Source organism: Condylura cristata, unplaced genomic scaffold (genome assembly GCF_000260355.1).
Source record: "Condylura cristata isolate star-nosed mole 26May11 unplaced genomic scaffold, ConCri1.0 scaffold00004, whole genome shotgun sequence".
NCBI classification, from domain to species: Eukaryota; Metazoa; Chordata; class Mammalia; order Eulipotyphla; family Talpidae; genus Condylura; species Condylura cristata.
Window position 1 is genome coordinate 48,682,788 of NW_004567105.1, and position 24,054 is coordinate 48,706,841.

Consider the following 24,054-nt stretch of genomic DNA (forward strand, 5'->3'; position numbering starts at 1 on the left):
AAAGGGAGTGAAACTTTCTGATAGTCTGAAGTTTATTTAAAGGCACAACATACCTGCATTTTATTTCATATTCTTTGCTAATTCCAAAAATTCTGTCTGGAAAGCAGGTTTCCTGAATTAGGAATAACTAACATTCCAATTTATTTATATATTTTACATCTGGCATAGCTTTTTGTACCATTTAAAACCCTGTGACTGAACATTTGTGTGTCAATTCTGCCATCTTCTGGCTACAAGGGAATCACAGTTGTTGATCATGCTAACAGCAATTTCCAAATCCTAAATTATTCTCCTGAAAGTTTAAATTGCAACTACTAATAAGGGATGTAAGTGCATCATAACTTTCTTACTTATAAGAATCCTTCCACTTCTATAGTCAATAAGCATTTAAAGAAAATTTTGACATTTTTGAAGATATAATCTCTTGCCTGACAGGACTACCATCCTTGATAATCCAGATGCTATACAAAAACACAATTAGCCTTCTTAGCAAAAATAACTATCATCTCTTAAGCCTTGTTTCTAAAGATTTTTCACTGAAATATACTTCACAGTTAAACTTTAAATGACTTTTTTCACTTCCATATCTTTCCATATGAGGAGGTGACAAAAAGTCCCATGAACAGATACTTAGATTTCTACCAGGCAAAATCTGACACTTGAAGAGAATGGAATAGTAATGGTATTAGTTTTTTACTGCTACTACAATTATCACATATTTAGGACTTAAGACAACTCATATTTAGGAGTCTCCCTGGTGGCTGAAGGGTTCAGTTCATCCTGAGTTCCAGCCCTGGCCAGGGCACAGCAGACCTCTCCTGTCTCGCCTACTGCTCCCCTCAGCAGTGTATTTCAGTGAATCTGCCTGTTCTGCCCCCCACCACTGTCTATGGTGAATCCTTTCATACACTCCACCCCCACTTCTAATATCAAAAAAAAAAAAAAAAAGACAACACAAATTTACTTTCTTGTAATGTTGGAGGTCAGAAGTTCAAAACAGGTCTTACTGAGCTTAAATCAAGTTGCCCATCTGCTGGCATCCCTTCAGGAGACCCTACAGCAGCATCCACTACCTTATGTCCAGAGAACACCTGTACTCCTTGATTTGCAGTCCATCTTCAAGCCAACAAGAACATCTTAAAACCTCTCGACACTCCCTCTTCCTTCTTTATGGTTACACTGAGGCCAACTGGGTAATCCAAGAGAACAGACCCATCTCAATCAAGATCCTTAACTTTATCCCATCTGCAAAGTTCTTTTTGTCATGTGAAGCGACATCCACATTTTTGGGGAACTAGGACATATTTAGAGGTGCTTTATTTTCTCTACTAGTAACCAACAGCAAATTTTACAACTCTGGCCTTATTTTTTTTTTAAAGAATTTTATTTATTTATGAATACAAGAAATGGGGTATAGACCAAAGGTACACAGGGTTGGGGAGCAGAGTGAGAAGATTCACCAGAGACTGACTGGGGATCAAAACAGGCAGATCTGCAGGAGAGGACTTTTGCACCATGTGGGTTAGCTCCCTGGCCGGGGATCAAACTCAGGCTGCAGTGGCCAGTGATAACTTGATAGTGCTGAGACTTTAAGCCCAATGGCATAAGGGAGGCCCCTGACCTTATTTTAAAAGAGTGCTCTGAAATGGTAATAATACCCAAGTAACACTCTTGCCTCCAGTTCTGCATCAATTGTGCCATGTAAAAAATATTACATGAGGAACTCTCCTGCACTGCTGGTGGGAAAGCAAACGAGTACAACCGCTATGGAAAACTGGAGGTTCCTCAAACTGCTAAACATGGAGCTTCCATATGACCCAGCAATCCCACTCCTAGGTATCTACCCAAAAAACACAAAAATACTGATTCAAAAAGACACCTGCACCCCCATGTTTACTGCTGCTTTATTTACAATAAAGACATGGAAACAGTCCAAATGCCCAAAAGTAGATGACTGGATTAAAAAGATGCGGTATATACACACAATGGAATATTACTCAGCAACCAAAAAATATAAACACATGCCTTGTGCAGCAACAGGGATAGAACTGGAAAAGATCATGCTTGGTGAAATAAACCAGAAAGAAAAGGAAAAATATCAGATGGTTTCACTCATAGCAGGAGTATAACAGACCAGGCAAGAAAATAATAATAATAATGAACAGCAACATACCAGAGACATTTCATGGGGGTGGAGTAGGGAATGGGATCAAAAACAGTGGGGGGAGGGAAATGCATGACTGGATTATGGTGATGGCACATGGGTGATCTGTGATGGGAAGCCCACGCAATTACAACTAAGATGGAAAAAAATGCACAAAATGATGTAAAATTATTATTTTTGAAAAATCTTAGTTAAAAAAAAATTATATGGGTGGGGGGGAACCTGCTCCTAGAAGTACACAGAAAATTTTATCTAAAATTTCATTCTGCAATTTAGTAAAATGTGGTATATAATGGCTCGCAGTATCTAGGAAACCTTTAGCAAGTTAGTAAACTTCTGGTAGTTTTAATTCCTTTTGTCTTCTGAACTGATCCCTTCCCTCCCAAAACCATAAAATTCTAAATAAATAAATAAAATTCTTAGAAAGTGTTACATAGAGGACATTTCTGCTACATCCTTGCGTGACGTGATTACTGCCGGCATTTACTGGACACTTTCAGGAGTGGAAGCTAGGCTGAGCACTTTTGTCAGTGTTACAGCACCGAATCCTTTTAAGAACTGTGAGTAGAGGGGTAAGGGTGGGAGTAGCAATAACCCGGTTTTTCAAGATAGGAAAAAAGCAGTTCAGTGAAGTATTGGGCAAAAAACACAGCTAAGTCACAATGCTGACCCTAATCTGTATAACTGGCCTCTCACAATCCCTATGCTGTCTTTACAAAGATGCTCAAAATATTCTCTAGTTATTTCATACAGGTAGCCAGCTTACCTTGAGGTCTGGTATCAAGATTTCTTACTTTGTGTTCTTGGGTTTCTTAGCAACCACACCGCTGGATATGTATGTGGTAAGTACTCAAATATTGTAAAGTAGATAATCACAAAGCAAAACAAATTTGTAACAGTGGCACTTAAGTTCACTATGCTACTGTGAACCCTAACCTGAACAAAATGATATTTTAAAAAATAAAGGTTTGTCACTGACAAAGTGCAGACTTGCACAGAAGTAGCTAATGCTAACTTTACTGATATGGTCTTTGGAAATTAGTCTTTGCTTTTTCCATTTCAGTGGAGTGGCAATTGCCAACCAAATACTCCTCCTGTGGCTTAAAATGGTTTCTTCAGCTTCATTATCCTATATGAAAATCACAGTCATTGTTTCTATAAAGCTGAAGTTAATTGTGTCCCACAAACTCACATTGCTCTTAAATAAAGTCCACACAGAGCTCCCCCTCCTTCTTGTCCTGTAACTAAAGATACAATCAATAAAACCACCGTGCTCCATCAGAATGCAATGCTATCCAACCCAGTGCTGCACTCTAGGCCTGCTGGGAGAGAAAAGAAAGCACTAAAACAGAAAACAACCTGGAATGTGTTCAAGAGAGAAGTTGTAAAGCTAATGGAGGGGTGGTGGCATAAACTGTGTTTCTTTGTAAAATCTCGCTGAAAAATGTCTCAGCAGTAATGCTGATTCTTTAAATGAATAACCACTAGCAAGAACATCACCACACAATGGCCATACTGAGGCTGAAACCTCTCTCTCCCAGGCTCTATCTTCCCTTCTTCCTTTGCTAACCCTTTCTGCTCAATTGCTTGGGCTGGAAAAGCTGGGGTATGTCTTAGCTCAGTGGATTCGGTCGGAGAGTGAAGCATGTATACAGCACATAGACACTGCATGCTAGCAAAGCCCCCCATGATAAAATATGCAATGAGGAAATGTTGCTAACGGACCCTGAGAAAAAATACCATCTTCCTGCTGATTCTCCTTCATTAATGTCTCTTGAACTTGCCTTCCCCCTGCACGATCCTGCCCACTGAGATGCTGGTGACCTACCCTCACTGCGGATCTGTCTTCCCTGCATTCACACACTACATCCACCTCCACCCAGCTGCAGAGAATGTGGCACTCTTCTGCCCAGCCCATCAAAGGATAAAGCCAGACTCCTTGCCATAGCAGGCAAATCCCCCAACACAGCCCTAATTTCATCATGTCCTGGGTCACACCTGTGCTCCACTTGGAATTTGAATGTTACAATACCCTTCCTTGCATCAACTCACCTACCAAACCGCAGTATTCTAAATGCAGCTCAAAGGTTAGCTATTCCTGTGGGCTTTCCTGCATCAATGCCCTTCCATCTCCACCCCCAAGCCAGAGAAAGCCAACAGTTCTGTCTGTTCAAGTACTTACTTTTCTTTAGTGTATTTACACAATTACAAGTCTCTGCCTTTAGACTTCAGGCCTTACAAAGGCAGCATTTATCACTTTACTCTCCATGCCTAGAATATAGTAAGGAACTAAGCTCTAAAAGTAGTAAAGGAAACTGGAGGTATTGAACAAAAGCAGACTACAGGAATCTAAGAAACCCACGTGATGAAAATATGTATGAAGTAGAGGGTTTAAAGGCTGAAAACAGGTTGTTTACATATTCTGGAGATAATTTATTGTGTAATTCTTAGAGCTCCACGTTTCTAAGGAGTCAAAAAGTGTGTCTTGGGCCTCCACAATGGTGCAGGGGTACTATGAAGCCATCCACAACCACTGCAGCACAAATTCAAATTCAGCCAGGGAATGACCCACATGGTACAGCAGATCTCTCCTCTCACCTGCTGCTCCCCTCAGCAATGTGTTTCAGTAGATCTACCTGTTCTACTCCTAACTTTGTGTCTGGTGACTCCTCTCAACCCCTGCACCTCTCACCCATGCCTAAAAATGAGTAAAATATTTTTTTTTAAAAATTAAATACTTAGTGGCCCTCCCTGGTGGCGCAGTGGGTTAAAGCACAGCACTGAGAATCTGAAGCCACTTCCGCATGAGTTCGATTCCCGCCTGCGGCCTGCCCCGGAGGAGACCACATGGCGAGCCAGACCTCTCCTGACCCGCCCGCTGCTTCCCTCAGCAGTGTACTTCGTCCATCTGCCTGTTCTGCTCCCCACTCTGTCTCTGGTGAAGCCTCTCACCGCCCCTGAGCCTCTGGCCTGTACCCCAGTTCTGTATGAATAAAAAATCTTTAAAAAAAAAAAAAAAATTAAATACTTAGTGTCCTGAAGTGCAAAAAAGGTTCCCAGGCACAGTGGAAAATACAGAAAGGAAAACAAGGTAGAAAAAAAAGTAGAATGTTCCCTTAGCAGAGGCCTGTGTCTAGATGGTCAGAAAGAGAAATGTTTGAGCATGACTAGGTTTCTGACAGTTCAGCTCAGCCTCTAATTGCAGCAAAAGTTTTCTAACAATGTCTGTACATGTCTGCCTTGTTTCATCTCTACATATACATGCAGTCCCATCAGCAGCACCACTGTGGGATTCTCCTGATTTAGTAACTACACTGCAGTCACCTATTTTCTACTCAACCTCTCTCCCATGACTCAATTAGACAATAGCACAAGAGTCTGACGAGCCTGACACTTCCAAATCTGCCCAGAGAGTTAACCTGGACTGGCAGACAAATATTTTAAAATCTATCATGATTAATCCAACCCATTGCAAATGTTGCCAACTTTTTTCTATTATATTATATTTTTTCTTATTCAGTGGTTCCTCTTAGAAAGGGCCAATAAAGGTCATGAGAAGTACTGTATTTTAAAACATGGTATCATGGTATCACAGCTTAAATCCCCACTGTGGAAACCACAAAAAGGAGCGTGTGGGCTGTGATTTATGAGTGACAAGCACTCCGGCCAGCATAGATACATATACTCTTCCAGCAGCCACACAAGCAGGGAATCTGAATAAAAGCAACATGCTTACTAGTACATCTGCTATGCCACAGGCCCACAGGATGTACTCCAATACAAAGATGTTCTTCTGAACTCATCAGTTGCTAGAGTAGCTAAACTACAGCATACGTTACCTTCCTTTTCAAGGTTCTTTACAGACCTTGAAGAAAATGTCAAGAGCGAGGGGTAACACTCAGTCCAACTTCAAAATCTAAATCTAAATGTTTGAATATACTGCCACCCTCAAAACACATCAGGTTATTAAACCAATCCGAAAGTATGTGAAGCTAAAGAACACAAAAGGAATCCCGGCTTTGACGAAGGTGTGGCACACCTCCTATGCTTCACACTAAAATCCTCTGATATATGTTGGATTGCCAAGCCAAAGCATAAAACTGTACTAATGGGGTATAGACTAAGATTTCTGCTAATCCTCGAGCAGTGATGCTTAAGTATCACTGGGAGCCAGAACCCTCTGGGCCTCTTGTTTAAAATGCAGAGCACACAGTGCCATCTTCAGCATGCCCAGACACTTGACTCTGAAGTTGGTGCTTGCTAGGCCACACTTGGAGAAGTGTTGTTAGGAGCAGTCAAAGCATTTACAAAAAACAGGGTATCATTTATTTCCTAGCTTTCTCAATCCCAAATCAGAGTGAGACTGAAGTGTCTATGTGTGAGGATATCCATACATGTCACCCATAAACACAATGAATTCACAGTGGCAGCTTTTGGCTACAAACAAATTTCAATGTTCCTTCATTTCTGAAAGCAATAGGAACTAAAGTCAAAAGTAGGATAAGACCCAGGAGAAGTTAAATCTTAATGCCGTAAGAAAAAAAAATCACTACCACTATTACATGATAGCAGCTACTGTATTAAAGGAAACCTTCTGATCTAATTACAGATTCTACTTCTCACATTCCGTTTTCTGTGTGTGATGAAAACTGAGCTGTAAAATAATTGAGGTAGGGATTTAGAGACTTGGTACAGCTAACGTCCTAATAAAAAATGGCACACATGGGACTCTTACTGTTGTTACATATTAAATCTTATTTGATCGATTTTACTGTATTGCAAATTACAAGCATAAGGTAGGCGGTTGTAATTATAGTTTTATTGATTCATCATTAAGTTTTAATCAAGCTGCTGCTACAGGGAATGGTTATTATGGCAGTGTTCTTTTGTTTCTAAGTTTTTTTTGTACAGTAATAGTCACTACAACAAAGCAATTGTAGACAATACGCAATTCAATTGTTTCTAAGAAATCTGCAACATAAGCTTGTATCAAAGCAACTGTGTTAATACAGAACAATGCACAAAATTCTTATTTTCCTTAAGTGTCTACACATGACCGCTGACAGCTATTTTTATTTTCTATTCCTTTTCATTTTGCCTAAGAAATGTGCCTCTCCAAAAGTTACCTGTTCCTTCCCCTAAGGTTAAAAAACAAAAAAGGAAGAAACCGAAAACAAAAAATGTGTGCTCTATGAAACCAAAACAAGTCAGGAAACAAGAAGAGGGTATGTACATTTCTCAAGTATTTATTGAGAATATATCCTGAATGACTCCAGGGAGATAAAGTTCAAAGACTGATGATCAGAAGCAACATTCCACAAACTTCATATATTTGACAAATTTTTCAGCCTACTAAACTGTAACTGAATTTAAAATCAATTAACAGTCAATATATCAAGAGATGTTTCACCAGTGAAGTCCTCAATCTGTACCTATTGCTGGTCAATTCTCCTCTTAAGGTTCTCCAAGCATCAGAGAAATTTTAGAAAGGCATCTGATATTAGACCTCGCTGCCTAAGAAAGCATGCAAACCCTGAGTTACAGTACAATGAGAATGTCAGAATCGTGTATTTCTAGGTTTACAGGTATTGGTGTCCTTACTCTAAAGTCTACAAACCCCATCTCCTAAGCCCAACAGTTTACACATAGATTATTACATTTAAGTCTCCAGTTTTTAAAATATCAGGATACAGATATTAAAATATTAGAAAATAGTGTTTTCTACAAATGAAAAGATGCAGCAACATGAGAAATCTAGTAACTACCACTTGTACTACCTATTTGCTTTGTATAGTCTTAAGTCTGAGAGACATTAAGGCTAACACTGAAAAAAGACTGTCCAACACAGCCAACTAACTTTCAGGCAAAATGGCCCTATGTGAAACAAAATTAGGGGTCAAGATTTTACTGCTTGCTCTCAGCAACAAACTGAGAAAATGTAAGACAAATATTGAACTTACAGGTATATATTTAAACTTAAAGCCACATGCAATTCTAAAAGAGGGGGGAAAGCTCTCACAAAGACAGAATTTTCACAACCAGAAAGACACAAAAACTCCCACACGGGGCTTGTTATTCTTTGACATATAAACTGGAAAACAACTGCATGTAACAACATTCTAACGCCAATATAAATGCACACGCACACACACACACAAAATCTAAACCTAGGTAACAGGGTATTAGATTTTTTTAATCAATTACTTTTAAATTGCAACTTAAGCTATTTTTCAGTAAGAGTCCAAGCACTGGAGATTTTACCTTGCCAAAGAACAGAAAAATCCAAGCATGAGGGAGGTAAAAACCTCCAGAAACTGAATATAAAATGCCTATATGCTCACTTTACTGGAGAAATAGCCATAGGTGTAATTAGATCCCTAAAAGGGTCTACGGTTCTGTATGAGAACTAAAGAACTATATGTTCTTTGCTAACTAAAATTGTTATAGTTCCATCACTTTTATAATTTCAATAAATTCTGAAGGCAGTTTTTTTTAGTCCAGAGTTAACATGAGGTCTACACAATCATTTTCAAGCCACTGTCAAAGGAAATTTTATTAAAAAAACACTTCAACGATGCCCACATACAGATGAATGTGTCAAGAAAATGTGGTATATATAAACAGTGGAATATTACTCAATATTGCATGTCATCTGTGGCAATGTGGATGAAACTGTAAGGGATTTTACTGAGCAAAGTTAAGTCAGAAGGAGAAACACAAATACCCAAGAATCTCACTTACATTCGGTATACAGAGATACAATACAAAGGGTCAAATGAAGGCAAACATAAAAACTAACCCTTGGAAAGCTGACTGCAGAACTGAGACACCCAGAGAGGGAGAAGCAGCGACAAGATCTAGATGAAAGGGAGCGCAATGGACTAGTTCTAGATTCCGGTTTATTATATGTGCCAGGTGAATTGTTCCTTGTATCACTAAGTCTAGTCAGTGTTTGCTGTAAGTCTTTTTTGTCTGAAATTAGCATTACTCTTTCAGCTGTCTTTCAATTAGTATTTCTGAACAAGTTATTATTGATCAGAGAAGTAGAATCAGTATGGATAACAAGAACAAGGAGTTGTTGTAGAGATGCTGACAAAAATTGTAGGATCTGATTAAGCAGTTTACACAAAACTGTTACTGCTGCTTCAGTGTTAAGCAGAAATCAGGAGAAAACAAGGCTGTGAAAAGGAAAAGCAAAGACAAACTCACCGCTCTCTCTCATCAACCTTGATAACTTAACAACCTGCATTATAAGTTGGCCTCCTTCACCAAAGAGCCACACCTGACTTGGAATTTGGAGAAACTGAAGGAAACACAGAATTTGGAGAAACTGAAGGAAACACAGGAGGGGCTGGTGGAGATGGAGGTGGGGCTGCTGCCTAAAGCCAAGTGATGATGTGGCTCAACTGCTCCCCTTCTGAGCATAAACTCAACTCCTTCCATTCCACCTCAGAAATTCTGGGCAAATTTCTCTTGTGGCCACCATAATCTGGAACCAGCCTCAAAAACTTCCAGCCTCGACACAACTTCCAGTTTGAGGATAAGATACAAGCCACCACAACCGTATGGATATTTCTTCCTTGTCTTTAATTTTATTCTTGCTGTATAATTATGTTTTAGGTATGTCTCTTGTAAATAGTGGGTTACTATTTTCATCTCATCTAGATTGTCCTTTAACTACCATGTTTCACTTCTTTATATATATTGGGATTTGAAACTTTCATAATTCAAGAAACAATGTCATTTAAAAATAAAGTAGTATCTGTACGGAATATATATATATACACACACATAATATGCATTTCTGAAATATTTTATACACATAACTTGTTACTTACCACTTCTCCAGCACAGGCAGCCAACATATGCTTCACGGGCATCAAATATGAAGATGAATTGGTATGCAAAAAACATTTCACATATTCATAGGTGATAAAAAAGGCAGCAGCTGAAATTTAAAACAGACTTTTATAAAATTTAAATATATTTTCATACTGTTAAGAAATTTGTTCTAAAAATTTACCACCTTATTAAATTTTGCAGTAACAGATAAAGATAGTTAAAAACACACTACCCCCCACTCCTTTACCTTTGTAGTATTTACTACTATATACCTGACCCTGAAATTAAATAAAGGAGACATGACCCTCCTGAGGAAGTCTAACAGTTAACCTAGCATTTACCAATTGCACTGAAATATCACTTAACCTTTTTAAGGGGGCTTTTCAAGAATATGAATTTGTCATCCAAAATACCTTTATATTTGGTTATGAAACAATCAGCTACATGGGTTTACAGTGTTAAAATTGCAAGCATATACTTTAATAAAAAGTCTATTCCATGTTTTACTTCTGGTATTTAAAATAACTATGGCCATTTTCTGTATTAACTCACCCTTAAACAAAGCAATACCATTACATTCAAACAGAACTCATAATCTCTAAAAAGGTAGCCTGTCACCTTAAACTCCGCTACACAAGAGCCTAAGTCTACCATCTACTGTTAATCAAAGATGTTTATCACTTCCATGAAAGATAACTAAATGACAAATTCATCATTTGAAGGTTATGAGTATGTCACAGTGAAGTCTGAAATACTCAGAAAAAGAGATTGACAGTGAAAATCAGCTCTCCTCAGATAGGAAACATTCATGGGAATACTAACAAACACCAAGTTAAATGAGAAAGCACTCTGTGGAAAAGAGATGACCCATACAAGTAGTTTTATGTAGTTAACACAGGGCCCTGCTCCCATGTGTGGTTCTAATGAAGTTTATCATACTTTGGCCCACTGACTGAATCTACAGCTAGAGTCTCTCCAGTTACATTCAGTTATAGGTTCTACCTGCTACACATTCCCACCTCCCACCTGCTTATACCAACAAACCCTCCAGGGAAAAAGGAGATGGTATACACGTTTCTAGGTATTCATGGTTAACCACTTCAGCCTGATCTGACTTTGTTGCTTCTTTTGTGATAGACAAAGTTCCTTTAGAAATATAAGCACTAAAACTCTTTTGGGTGACACCCAAGAAACACCCCCCCCCCAAATGAAGCCACAGCAAGGTTCAAGGGAGGCTCCAAAAAAGTTACAATGAAGAAGTTGAGATAGCAGAGACCTGCAGTTTCTCATAACTCTTTACAAAACAAAGCTGTTTTTCTAACATGACAATGAAAACACCAGAAAAAAAGGTCTTTTCACCATTTTTGACCTCTATATCTCTATTCCCCTCCATCATTCCGCAAAATACATTTCGATAAAGTCTATAGCCACTGAATGTTATGCTCATATACTACTGTACTCACCCTACACAACCAAATGCAAAACAAAGGACGCACACAGGAAATTTTAATGCACCAACAATTTGCAAAAAAAAAAGTCATTGCTGAAACCCTCGCACTTTGTCTATCCAGCTGAATCAAAATTATCTCCCTTTCAATGAAGTTCTTTGGATGGCAAAAGTGAAAAACAAGGAAAGAAAAACAGCACTTCCTCACATATACAAAAACTGAAATCACATTCTGTATATGAACTCCTGCCGGCAAGCATCTAAAGGATTCCCATAAGCTTCACGGAGCAGCTCCAGACAACCGCTGATCGTGCATATCAGCAACAGTTGTTATGTGCAATAGGTGCGAGGAAAAGCTCTTCAGAAGGATGATGGGGATACCAAATGAAGACCAAAGGAGGGAACTGGCACACCTGTGACCCAGTCAATCAGGCTCCCTAACAGAGACACAGGAATCTGTACTTAAGAGTCTCTCAGGTAATCAGGTGATTGTGGGGGACACAAATTTAGGAACTGCTGCCCCTCACACATACAGGGCTACATTTGGCAAAGAGTAGCCACACAGTAACAACCAGCTACAATCAACTATGGTAATCAACTAAGGTATCCTCAAAACAGTTTGCTGTTCTATATACTGCTAGCGGAGAGGGAAGGAGAAACAGTAAGATGAAAATACCCTTTCTCTCTTGTGCACAATCTTTTAAAAGACTCTTGTGCTCACAGATGGACATTTAAATGTCAACATGAAAGAGTTCCTCATGAATTACCCTAAGGAACAAAGAAAGTAAACCTCAGAATTTAAGAATTTACTAAAGCAGTTATTTGCTTTTTATTGCCACTCAAAAGCATCAGTAAATAATCAAAATAAGAACCTGAAAATTTTTAACAAGCCAATATTGCAGAACAGGGCCATAGGTCACATAATGACTTGAAAATCAAAGCAAGACATTGGAAGGAGACCATCCAGGAAGAGGATAGTGGAAATTAGTGACATCAGCTAAGAGCAATTTAGTTAAAAAAGGAAGGTTTAAAGCCTCTTGGGTTCATCCTTTCCACAAGAATCTTGAAGGCAATAATTATTAAACTCTGAAAAAGCCTTAGAAGCTACTAAAGCTGGTCATACCCAGGCAAAGTGCACACCAATTAAGCCTCCAGGGGTGATACCAGTATCCATACTTTTGAAAGTCCTAAGAGATCCTATGTGTGGGCAAGCTTGAGAAGCACTGCTTTAAGGCATCACAAAGCTAGAAAAATACTAAAAGAATTTTAACAATAAAATAAAAGCCATTTTAAAAAGATTTCTCATATTTTTTCTATTGCAAATAGAGTGGAATGGGACCTACAGCACTAACCAATTCAAAGTTAAAGACTTAATAGAGAACAAATTAGAAAGATAAGTTACTATACACAAAGCCCATGGTTTTATAGCAGTGAGAATATCAATGTAATTGTTACCATTAGGAAAGGATCCAATAGCAGTAGAAAGAACGCCAGCATATATTCCACGAAAACCACCAGCCTTGTTAAATCCTTGGGGACTCTGCAGCCTGGTTTTAATAGTATCCAGAGGAAATAATATCAAATCAACGGAGACACCTGCTACCCCACCAGCCTTTAAAAAACAAAAAAAGAGGGAAGAGAAGGTTACAAAAAACATAAGCTCACTGCCATTGGGGGTAGGGGTAAGGAGTTAATCTTGAAGGCGTAGTTTTCATATGCATCAATTCACTGACTATTTTGACATAGGCAAAGGACCTTTTACCTAAATCTCGACTTCCCTGCGGAAATAATTATTTCTATGGTTATAAATTATAAATTTTTAAGTTTTTGTAAATGAATTTTAAATTCATTTTTATACTTTCAAGCAAAGCCCAGGAAAGTGCCAAAGTCGTCTCCCCTGTTCCTAAGAAATCAGGTAAATGTTTTTAGTGGCCTGTTATTATATATTCTTAGAAAGTTACTCTGGGCATACATAAGAAATATGGATAGGTCTTTCACTTTCCTTTTATCTTTTAAAATAAAGGGTGTATGAAATATGTAGTGTGCTACATCTATTTATTTACACGTAATTAATCTCAGATCTTTCCCTGCTGTTGAGTAGTGAATCTGCATTGACCTTTTTCTTTTTTTCTTGAAGACTTGCATTTGAAACAGGTAATGATCCTTGTAAATCTAGATTTGATCCAGGAATTCTGATAGTATTCTGTCTGTGTATATTTGAATATTCTGTAGTAATTCTTAAATTGAATGGCTTTTTTTTTTTTTAACAAAGAGCTAAATTCCTAAAGGACATTACATCAAGGCCTGAATTAGTCACCTCCCAAGAGACACCAGGTTGCTTGGAGAAGTTGTATTTTAAGTTTGTACCTCATGATTACAGTGAAACAAACATGTAGAATATTTTTTAACTGACTACACCTCAGTCAAAGCAAAAGGAAATTCAGAATTTTTATGCGCTCAAAGAAATGATTACAAACAGAAAATTCTCGATGTATTTCCTGCATAGCAGTTTTTCCAATGAATTGTAAACTTTTGTCTTTTGATTCTGAACCACATTAATAAAACCAATTCAGAGAAGTAAAATACATATTAAAAAGTATATAAACTAGAGAAAGAAAAATATTATTCAAACATGTAGACAAAGTTCAAAATGATCAGTTGTTAACCCCCTTGGGTTTACAGAATGCTGAGTACAAACTTAGTGCCTAACACTCTGCTCTACTTACCACTCACCATAAAACCACTGCAAGGGTTCACTGTAAAAAAAAAAGAAGTTACACATTTTATGGGGGTGGAGTGCGGAATGGGATCAAAAACAGTGGGGGGAGGGAAATGCACTGGACGACGGTGATGTCACAGGGTGATTTGGTGATGGGAAGCCCACAGGGATTACAACAGATGAAAAAATGCACAAATTGATGTAAAAATAAACATATATATATATAAAGAAGTTACTCTTGATGGCAAAAGCAGTAATATCTGTCACCTTGTGGGGTGACAGCACTGAGAGCAGTGGAGAACAGAGGAAAAATTAACTCAAAGTCCAAGTAGTGAGAGACCTAGCGGGCTCCTATCTCTGGAGTTGCAAAACCTTCCCCCAGTCAGTCTCAAGTTTATTTTGTATCAGACTCGGGGGAAGTGGATCTGAGAAGGAATGTGTGGAAGAATGTGCATGGTGGGTATGTGTATTGGGGATGCACAAACTAGGAAGGAGTGAACAGGGACTATTGCCTGAGGGGAGGGGGGTACCATTGTTGCTGTTGATCAAACATACTAACTCTAGTCACTGTTTACACTTCCTGTCAAGGTGGTCTAGCTGGTTATATTAACCTGGCCATAATGTCTGCTTGCAGTTTTTAGCAGATATCCTCATACCAAAACTTCAGTCCTGGTGAGAGGCCCCCTGGCTGACTCTGCATTTTAGAGTGACCCGCAGAAACTCTGGGCACCAAGAAAACCTACACTAGAAAAGTGCATGACTGTAAACATTAACATCAATTAATATTAATATACATCATCAGTGTGAAAGACATGTAGACCATGAAGTCTACACTGATTTTCTTTAAAAAAAAAAAAAAAGTGGGCCCTCCCTGGTGGTGCAGCAGGTTAAAGCACAGCACTAAGAAGCTAAAGCCACTTCAGCATGAGTTGGATCCCCAGCCCTGGAGGTGACCACATGGCGTGGCAGACCTCTCCTGACCTGCCTGCTGCTCCACTCAGAAGTGTACTTCATCAATTGGCCTGTTCTGTTCCCCACTCTGTCTCTGATGAAGCCTCTCACTGCCCTTGTACCTCTGGCCTGTACCCCAGTTCTGTATAAATAAAATAAATCTTAGGGGGAAAAAAAATGTGCCAGGAAAAAAAATTAAGAGAATGAGAAATAACACAGCATTTCTTTTTTAATGGTGGTTTTCCTAAGTTATGGGAAAAGGTTCACAAGTGATGAAGAAGTTTGTTTTTTGTTTAAAAGTCAACAATTTACGACATTGTTCTTACTTTTTAGAAGAGGGTGGAGAAATGAGAAAAAAAGACAGAAGGGAATACAATGGACTATGGTGGTGAACTAAAGGTAACCTGGTTTGAGTGCACGATGGTGGCACCAAGAACGGGATCCTACAATACCAATATTGTAAGCCAGTTCAATTAAGAAAAAAAAAGTCGCTCTGACTCAAAAGGAAATAAGCATTGCACTTTCTATAAAATTAAAAACTATTTTGTAATATTCAGTATGTATATAAGATATTTTGTTCACCTTTTTCTCAAAACATGAAATCTAAGATCTTAGTAAGACTAGACAACATGCTGCATTTCATTCTAACTAATGATCTTTTTAATCTTAGGAGGTTTAGAGAGATGCATGCCATCTAATGCCAAATTTTAATCATTAAGTAAATTACTCTTTTACTTGGCACGCATTGATTCTCTAACCCCTCCTTCATTAGGGTTCTTATTCACTAGAATAAAATGACCAGATTCAATCGACTTATATAACAAAGCATGAATCAAAAGTCACCAACTGCTTCTGTGGATTTCAAACTTTAACTCAAATGTCATTTAAATTCATGAGACAAAATAAAAACAGATAAAAATAGGGAAAAGAATAAGAACATATATCCACTAATAAGAATATATAGCCACTAAGCAACATATTTAAGGCTTGAACAAAAGTTTTAATGAATGTTTATTTTACATTAATTTGACAAAGAAGTATTGTTCAAACATAAGGAAATGTTTGAGTGAGCTATATCAACTGAATTATAAGAAACACTACCAAATTCTTTTAGTCTTCAGAGTGAAAAATTTATCAGGGTTATCAGGGAAATGATTTGTCACAAGATATATATCAGCTTACTCTGAAAATCACAGGACCTAGATTAAATTCAAAAACCTAGAACACTATACCTCGATAAGCTATAAATCTAAGTACAGCTAACAATTTACTGAGACCTTGATGTCATATAAATGATAATACTGCTCCACCTTAATAAATGTAAAAAGTGCTAGCAGGTGGCAGAAGACTCTTGCCACTCTGCTCTCCCTTTTTAGTTCAATACATAATCTGCCTCATGTCTAGAACTTTCTAAAGATACTTCTCAATCCCCCAGGCTAGGTAAACTCTATTGTTTCTACATGCTGATTACAACTTTAATCCTTCAGTTGAGCACCTGGCCACTTATTCAGTATCAATGAGTCCCACTGGACTGAAAGAGGCACACCTGTTTTGTTTAGCAACTCGGTCCCAGAACCAATACATAGCAGATGCTATGTAACTATTTGAAAATTGCATACATTAATGACTATAGTAAAGGGCATCAATTTATATTTTAGAAGATCAACCTTTAAAAGGTACATTCAATTTTTTGAAGGTCTAAGACAGGACCAAAGGTTTAGTCCCAAGAGGATCATCTAACGGTTAAGCAGAGGGACACTACAAACACATCCTGTGGCTTGGAGCAAAAACACCACCTGGACATCATAGACCAGCACAGATAACAACAGAGGAGACAGAACACACTTCACCAACAGCAGGTGAGAGCTAATGGAGGATGTGGTCTGAGGGTGAGGGTGGGGAGCATGGTAGGGGTGCCAGCTCAGTTTGGGGCCCTGGAAAGGAAAAAGCTAAACAGTATGTAAGTCTATATCCTTTACTTACGCAAAACAGGCCAAGTTCTGGTAAAAAGAACAAAGTACACAGGACTGCAGTTCCTTTCCTCACCCATCAAGACTGGTACTGCCCTGAACAAAGGGCATCACAGTGCCCAGACTGTAGTCACAGATATAGCACACTAGAGAGAAGGGCTATGCATGATACCACAAACGCAATCAGTTGTGTCCTCCCATCCCCCAATTTATTTGTACCAGTGGACTGAACCCTTCAGATAATTCCCTTATCTTCTGACTCAGCAACTGAAAAACAGGTCTCAGGTTACCAAGACTCTATCAAATACAATAATGAGTTCCGTATTCTTCATTTCTCCAGAAATTCAGACCAAGACCACAACTCTGGCTTCACACAAACAGCCTTGATTTCAAGTTCAACAGGGTCTCCTTAGGAAAGCTACTTAAAACTATAAGCCTCTATGTCTTCATGCATGAAATGCAGAAAATAACAGTACCTGTACTTCACCAAGGATTTGAGAATTAAATACAATTAGTTGACTAAGCCTGTAGACTTAGTAAAATAGCAGCCCTTAATAATGCAGTAAATGCAATACCATTTTTAATGTTACTGTAAATATCCTTTCTAAACTGCTGATGCCACATTCTAACATGTCACATTAAAAACCATTCAAAAGACCCAAGAGTACTTTACCAAAACGTGAAGATTACATGCATATATTAAACATACCACTAAATTTACATAAAATCTGTACACTCAAGTCTTTATTAGCAATAATTAAAAGCTCTCTTCAAAAACTGCTCTCCCAACAAGAATCATCCAAGAAGTCACTCAACTGAAGTCAGATAAAGCAGTGCATGGCAAGAAAAATATAGCTTCAATTTAAAAAAAACTTAAGAACTCCTAGAGTTCAAATTTTTTATGACTATTGTTTTTGAATGCAGAGGCTAACTTTAAAAAATGCAAAATTATCATACATATACTGGCTATAAAAAAAGTACTCAAATGGTTATGTTTTATCGCCATTTGCAACATCATTATTTGCTTTATTTTTGTAAACCTATGAAGGAAGGAACCATAGCTTTGAGGCATTCTTCCATGGAAGCACTGGAGCATAGGTTAACATATATCTGGTTAAACTAGTAAGAGATATCTAACTTGTGGGAGTGGAAAACTATGGATGCAACTTTTATCTTTCCTCTATCATTTATTAATGTTAAATATTACTCAAATGTTACTCAAATTCTGTCTGTATCACCAACAAATTTAATATTTAAGTTACGTATTTCAATATATAATATTATGAAAGTGTTAACAAAAGCATAATAACTAGTCATGTACAGCTAAATTATTCAACTTTCCAAATATCCCCTCTTATACTGAAAGGAAAGGCAATGCCATCTCCCGGCATTTGAAATGCAGAAGAAATGCCTCCACCATAGCAGCTGTTCTTGATTGTGTTGCTAGATAATCAGCGGTCTCCAAGGATGCCCTGATCTCAACTGATAAATGAAAATTAAGCATATACTGTGTCCAGGTGACTACCTGCTCAATAACAAAAGGGACAAAAAAGAATGCCTGCACACCATGACTCAATCTTGAGTCCCTTACAGATTTACAAATAATGCCTCAACAATACTTCCTTTAATGCAGAATAAATACCAGGGCACCTTTCAGAAAAGAAAGAGGACAAAGAAAACATAAAACAAAGAATAGATAAAACAAAGAATAGATAAAATAGGTCCAAAACTTCATTCTCATTTTTTCTTCTGTTTTGTCACTCCACATCCTGTTCCCATCAAGATCCCTTCTGCCAGGGTTCTCAGGACAAGCCAGTAAGTAAACACGAGTATTATGAAAAAGCGTTTTTAATTTTAGGCATGGCCACCAGCGTGCACCCATCTTGGAAATGCTTTTTGAGGACAACCTCATTAAAGACAAAAAAAAAAAATGCACCCACTTAAAAAAGCCCAGCTCTGGGCCCTCCGTGGTAGCGCAGTGGGTATATTCAGCACTGGAAAATTAAAGTCACTTCAGCGCAGAGAGCTCAACCCCTGGCCCCAGAGGTGACCCACATGGCGTGATAGACATAGCCTGGCCCGCCTGCTGCTCCCCTCAGCAGTGTACTTCGTGGACCTGCCTGTTCTGCTCTCTGCTCTGTCTCTGGTGAAGCCTCTCACTGCCCCGCACCTCTGGCCTATACCCAAGTTCTGTATGCATAAGTAAATCTTAAAAAAAAAACAGCTCTCCACCACCTGTGACTGTGCAGGTGCCCCTCTTGTTAGTTCTCTTCAATAAATCTGTCCTTTTGGAATGTTTAAAAAAAAAAAAAGTACCCAGTTTGTACAGTGTTGACATGCAGGAATTTCAGGTACCACAATTTATACCAATCTTCCAATACCATGGTTCATACGTCAGTTCACCAAGATGATACTTTATCAAAATGGAGAACAGAGAAAATAAATTGACCCACAAAAAATGAAAGAAAAAAAAAAGCAAATAAAAGGAGTAACACTGAAAGTGAAATTTAAATCAAACATAGATGTAGCTTGGCTGTGGGTATCTTGACATGGTTTTTCCTTACACATCTTCAAATACATAGCCAGAACACTTTGTGAGGTGAACTTACCACTATAAGTGAGGAAAGTGATTGTGACCAAAAAAAAGATGTCCTAGAAGTTGTGCCAGCATACACTTTCACATTAAAGAAACCAAGGCATTTCACATAATTGAAAGCACCCAGGATAAAATTGAGCCAAACTTAAAAAGCAGTGCAGATTTCACTATGGCATAAAAAAAGAATGCTTGTTCTATGTTATTGGTTTTAAGACTAGAAGACAAATACTGTTTAAATTAGGTGTGATACAGTTTTTACAAAGAAACCGATTCATGTTCCCAATGTTTTAAATCAAATGTACTAAATACTAGTTTTACTCCTCCCATTTTCTTATGTATTTATAACAGACAAAAACAAGTTTGACACATACTGATGAGAACTTTAAAGGTTATGAGATAACTAACTTCTCATCATTGATTAAAACCTTTTTGCATAACTCCCCCTTGCACATTCATTCACACTGTCCAACACTATCACAAGAGCAGACTTCACACTGCACGGCACCTACACTGCCCAAAGTTCTTTCACCTGTATATCAGAATTGGTTGAAGTTAAAACATGCACAGAGCATGGAAGTTTTTTGTTTCATTTATGTAACATGTTAGATGAACAGATGAAAATACAAGGGTAGTGAAATAGCTAAATCATGAAGGGGAAAGAATCTGGCAGAAAGGGAAAGATATGGTAATGGGTGTTCTATTTTTTAAAATCTAAAGTACTTTTGAAATTAAAAAAACTAAAAGGTAACACCACCATCAAAATGATTCAGTTATTACCTTAGGGAATTTCAATGTATTTTTTAATGAATGAAACAGTACATTTTATATTTTAATGAGGCAGGAACAAATGTACAAATGTAGTGTTGAAGTTTGGTCTCTATCACATATTTTCCATGTTATTACAGCACACAGTCTTCACAAGCATTATTTTTAATAATCCCTGAATAGTCTATTCTTTTTGTTATTTTATAACAGTTTATTTTACATTTTTTTTCCATCTCAATTTAGTCTCCACGGGTTTTCCCATCACCAAATCACCCGTGTGCCATCACCATAATCCCGTGCACTTCCCTCCCCCCCCCATTTTCCTGAAGTCTATTTTTAATGATCCCTGAATAGTCCATAAAATGGTCTGCCATCATTTACCTAACCATTCCTCTTATTTCAAGTTTAAGTGGGTTACTATTATCTTTGTGGAGTGCAGATTGCTAATATTAGTTCCAAATTAGTTTACTGAAACCACCAACCAGTCAAAGCACTCTTTGATGGGTTTGTTCTTAATAGCCTGTTCTGTGCTCCTAAGGAAAACTAACATCCCAGAGACTGTCCCCTCATGACACTCTATGTCCCTTCAGTCCTCACCAGGAAGTTTCAGAAAGGGATTATTTAAGTAACTGGTACAGACAGGTTCTGTACTGCTTGTCATTTTATTCTCAGAATCTGGGTTTTAAGATTTCAACAATCATCAAGGGTCTACCACTTGCTCATTCATTCAATTCCAACTGATATCCTACAAAATACCAGTGCCTGATAACACACTATTAAGAAAAACCATTAGTTTTAGAACTGCCTAGCCCAGAAACACTTCAGCGGCTTTACCTTTGCAACATTATTTGCAACACTAGTCTTATCCACTAGACCTCTGCCACCACTTTAACATTTTAAGTTCTTTCCACCTGAGTGCTTTCTCACCCACAGCTCCCTCTACGTACAAAAATATCTAGCTCCTTCCATCTTTTAGGTCTTAGCTTAAATGTCACACCTCAGGAACTTCTTTGGTTACTCTGCCCATTAACTTAGATTCACCATTTTTTTTTTTTCGATCTCATCTGAGTATGTATCAGACACGTTTGGTGCACTGGCCTCTGGAACTCTGAGGGCTATCTAATGCAGTGCGGGGCAGACAGTGCATGGCAGATAAACTAGTAAATGAATAAAATGATCGGTCTTTAGGTAGAACGCAATCTGTCTTCCTTGAAACCCTTACCCACTGACCCTGATTTTACCCTCTGTAACTTCACTATTATATAGACACAGTAACATACACATAGAGTTAACAAATACATACTGCAGCAGCAGCAAGCACAGGACTGATTCTATCCTTTCGGGCAGATGAGTAAAGAGAGTCCAGGAGCCCTCTGTGGCTTTTCAGACTTTCATGCTCTTTGTATGTCAGTTGTGGTAGGGCAAGCCTGCAAACTGGCAAGGCAGGGATGGCAGGGGCCAGGAGACTGGCAGGCCTACCAGCCCCTGGCAAATCTGGACTCTCTCTCTGGGCTCTCTCTAGCGTTCTCTCTCACCTCTGGTAGTCAGACCTCCTCCCAGCGCCATTCCTCCATCTTGGAGTAATGCTGCCTTTATATCGCCAACCTCTAACTCAGGTGTGAACACTTGCACATGCGCACTCACCCTTGCTCAGGTGCCCATAGTCACGCGCCTTTTAACAAGATTGAGGCTGCAGGTGGTAGCCACAGAAGCCAATGGCATAAAAGCCTGATCACTTTCATTTATCCTACACATACTTTAAAAAAATAAAATTTAAAGCCATCATTTTGTTTTGTTTTGTTAACTCAGGTACTCACCTACTTTACCCAACTGCTACAGTTGCTTACTTAAGAGATGGTATCAAGAAGCAGTTATAGTGACCCCCTGTTACATGTCTTGGATTAAAAACTGCACTCTAATTTACATACATGAAATAGACACCATATGTGTGACTTTAGATAATATATCTAATCTCCTGTACCTCAATTCCCTCATTTGGAAAACTCAGAATAAGAATTAATTTGAAGAATAAAAATGGTGTGTGTAAACAGTTCAACCAGTCCCTGGCACAGAAATGTTAAAGGTCAAAACTATTACTGTTATGTCACCAGCTAAACAGAAAAACTACTTGAAAGTGATAATGTATTTCTTTTCATCTCTAAAACCTAGTTTATAAAAATCGAGATTTAAAACCATTTCTCCCACATAAATGTGGCAGAGGCTCCCCTTTCACATCTTCTCATAGCACTCCGAAACTAGCTATCATGTCAATCATCATTCATTTTCCTATTCTTTCTCTAGCACCTGACCTTTGTAAACATGTCTATCTTGTTCACCTTGTTATCTCCAGCAGCTGAAAACAACATTTGATAATTAAAAGAAGAAAACCTCTGGGACTCCATTTCCCCTGTAAGAAACTTTATCTTTTCGTTTTCACTGGCTCCCCAGTGAAAACATGGGCGGCCAAATCGCTGTGTTATTCATTAATGTATCAAGTACCTGCTACTGGACTGCAAATAACAGGAAACTTTAAAATATTCAGTAAAGGATTTTTTTGTTCTTGTTAAAACATGTTGAGTCCCGCAGTTTTCTTGAACATTAAACACTATTGTTTTGATGGCTCCAACGCGCAGCTACCTCTGTTCAATGTTCACAAAGACTAAAGACTGGGAGCAGAATAAGCAGATTATACACCGAATGAATGAATGAATGAATGATTTTCCGAGACTGAAAAAAAGTACAGCAAAATGTCAACCATAATATTGGAAAAGATTTGAGTAAACGTTTTGGTTTTGTTACACATATTTATTTAATTAGCAAGTTGCCCACAGCGCAGTTGTAGTATATAATCAAAACTTCCCTGTTTTTCTTTACGTAAGCCACCATGTGGAAAAATATGAAGTTAGTACAAACCCCTTCTCAACTCGTCTGGGTAAGAAAGATTTGGCCTTGACAACAGACTAGGGGGCGGCCTGGGATTCCCACTCTACATCCCAGACCAACGAACCGGTGACCGAAAACAGTCCAGGGCGCAAAACCTTAAGAAACTGCTAGTGCAAAGAAGGCCCCACGGGCTTCAGTGAGGGGTTCCAGCACTCCAACTGCCCCTCCCTAAAGCCGATACTCACCACCAAAGAGGTCGTAAACCCAGTGCGATCCATAGCCCCCGCAGGTTACATTCAGGATATCACTGGAAGCTGATCTGAGGAGTGTCACGACTCCGAGCACTGGGCGCCGCCATCTTGGAGGCGGGACTTCAAGTGCCCGCACTTCCGCGACCACGTGACGTAGACCCACAACAACTACACGTGCAACTGGGGAAGCTGCGCCCGGAGGAACGCGGGAAAGGAGGAGCGGAGCTAGGGGTGTGGTCAAGTCCTGCGTCACGACTCATTACGTCCATTTCAGCAGCTACCTCCAGATTCAGCCGCTTGGAGCAACTCTCGCGAGCTAATGAGCTCAACTGGAATCAGCCTTGGGAGCAAAGAGAACAAGGTGAAGCAAAAGTGTCAGCCTGGAAAAGGCACGGTTGTAGTGGAGGTAGCGTCCTTGGAGGCCCAGGGCTACTTCCAGGGTTCAAGGTTTGTGGTTTCCAGACGC

At 38.7% G+C, this 24,054-nt stretch overlaps 1 protein-coding gene across 1 annotated transcript in view; it reads right to left on the reverse strand.

Annotated features, from left to right (window-relative positions):
• Positions 1 to 23,715, reverse strand: part of SLC25A26 (solute carrier family 25 (S-adenosylmethionine carrier), member 26) — a 122,383-nt gene extending 98,668 nt beyond the window's left edge. The window contains exons 1-3 of the mRNA XM_012720435.1: positions 23,583 to 23,715; positions 12,909 to 13,065; positions 10,003 to 10,112 (exon numbers count right to left, since the gene is read on the reverse strand). Coding sequence (XP_012575889.1) covers positions 10,003 to 10,112; positions 12,909 to 13,065; positions 23,583 to 23,615 — 300 coding nt within the window. The 5' untranslated portion in view covers positions 23,616 to 23,715. The remainder of the gene's footprint in view (positions 1 to 10,002; positions 10,113 to 12,908; positions 13,066 to 23,582) is intronic.
• Positions 23,716 to 24,054: the final 339 nt, after the last annotated feature.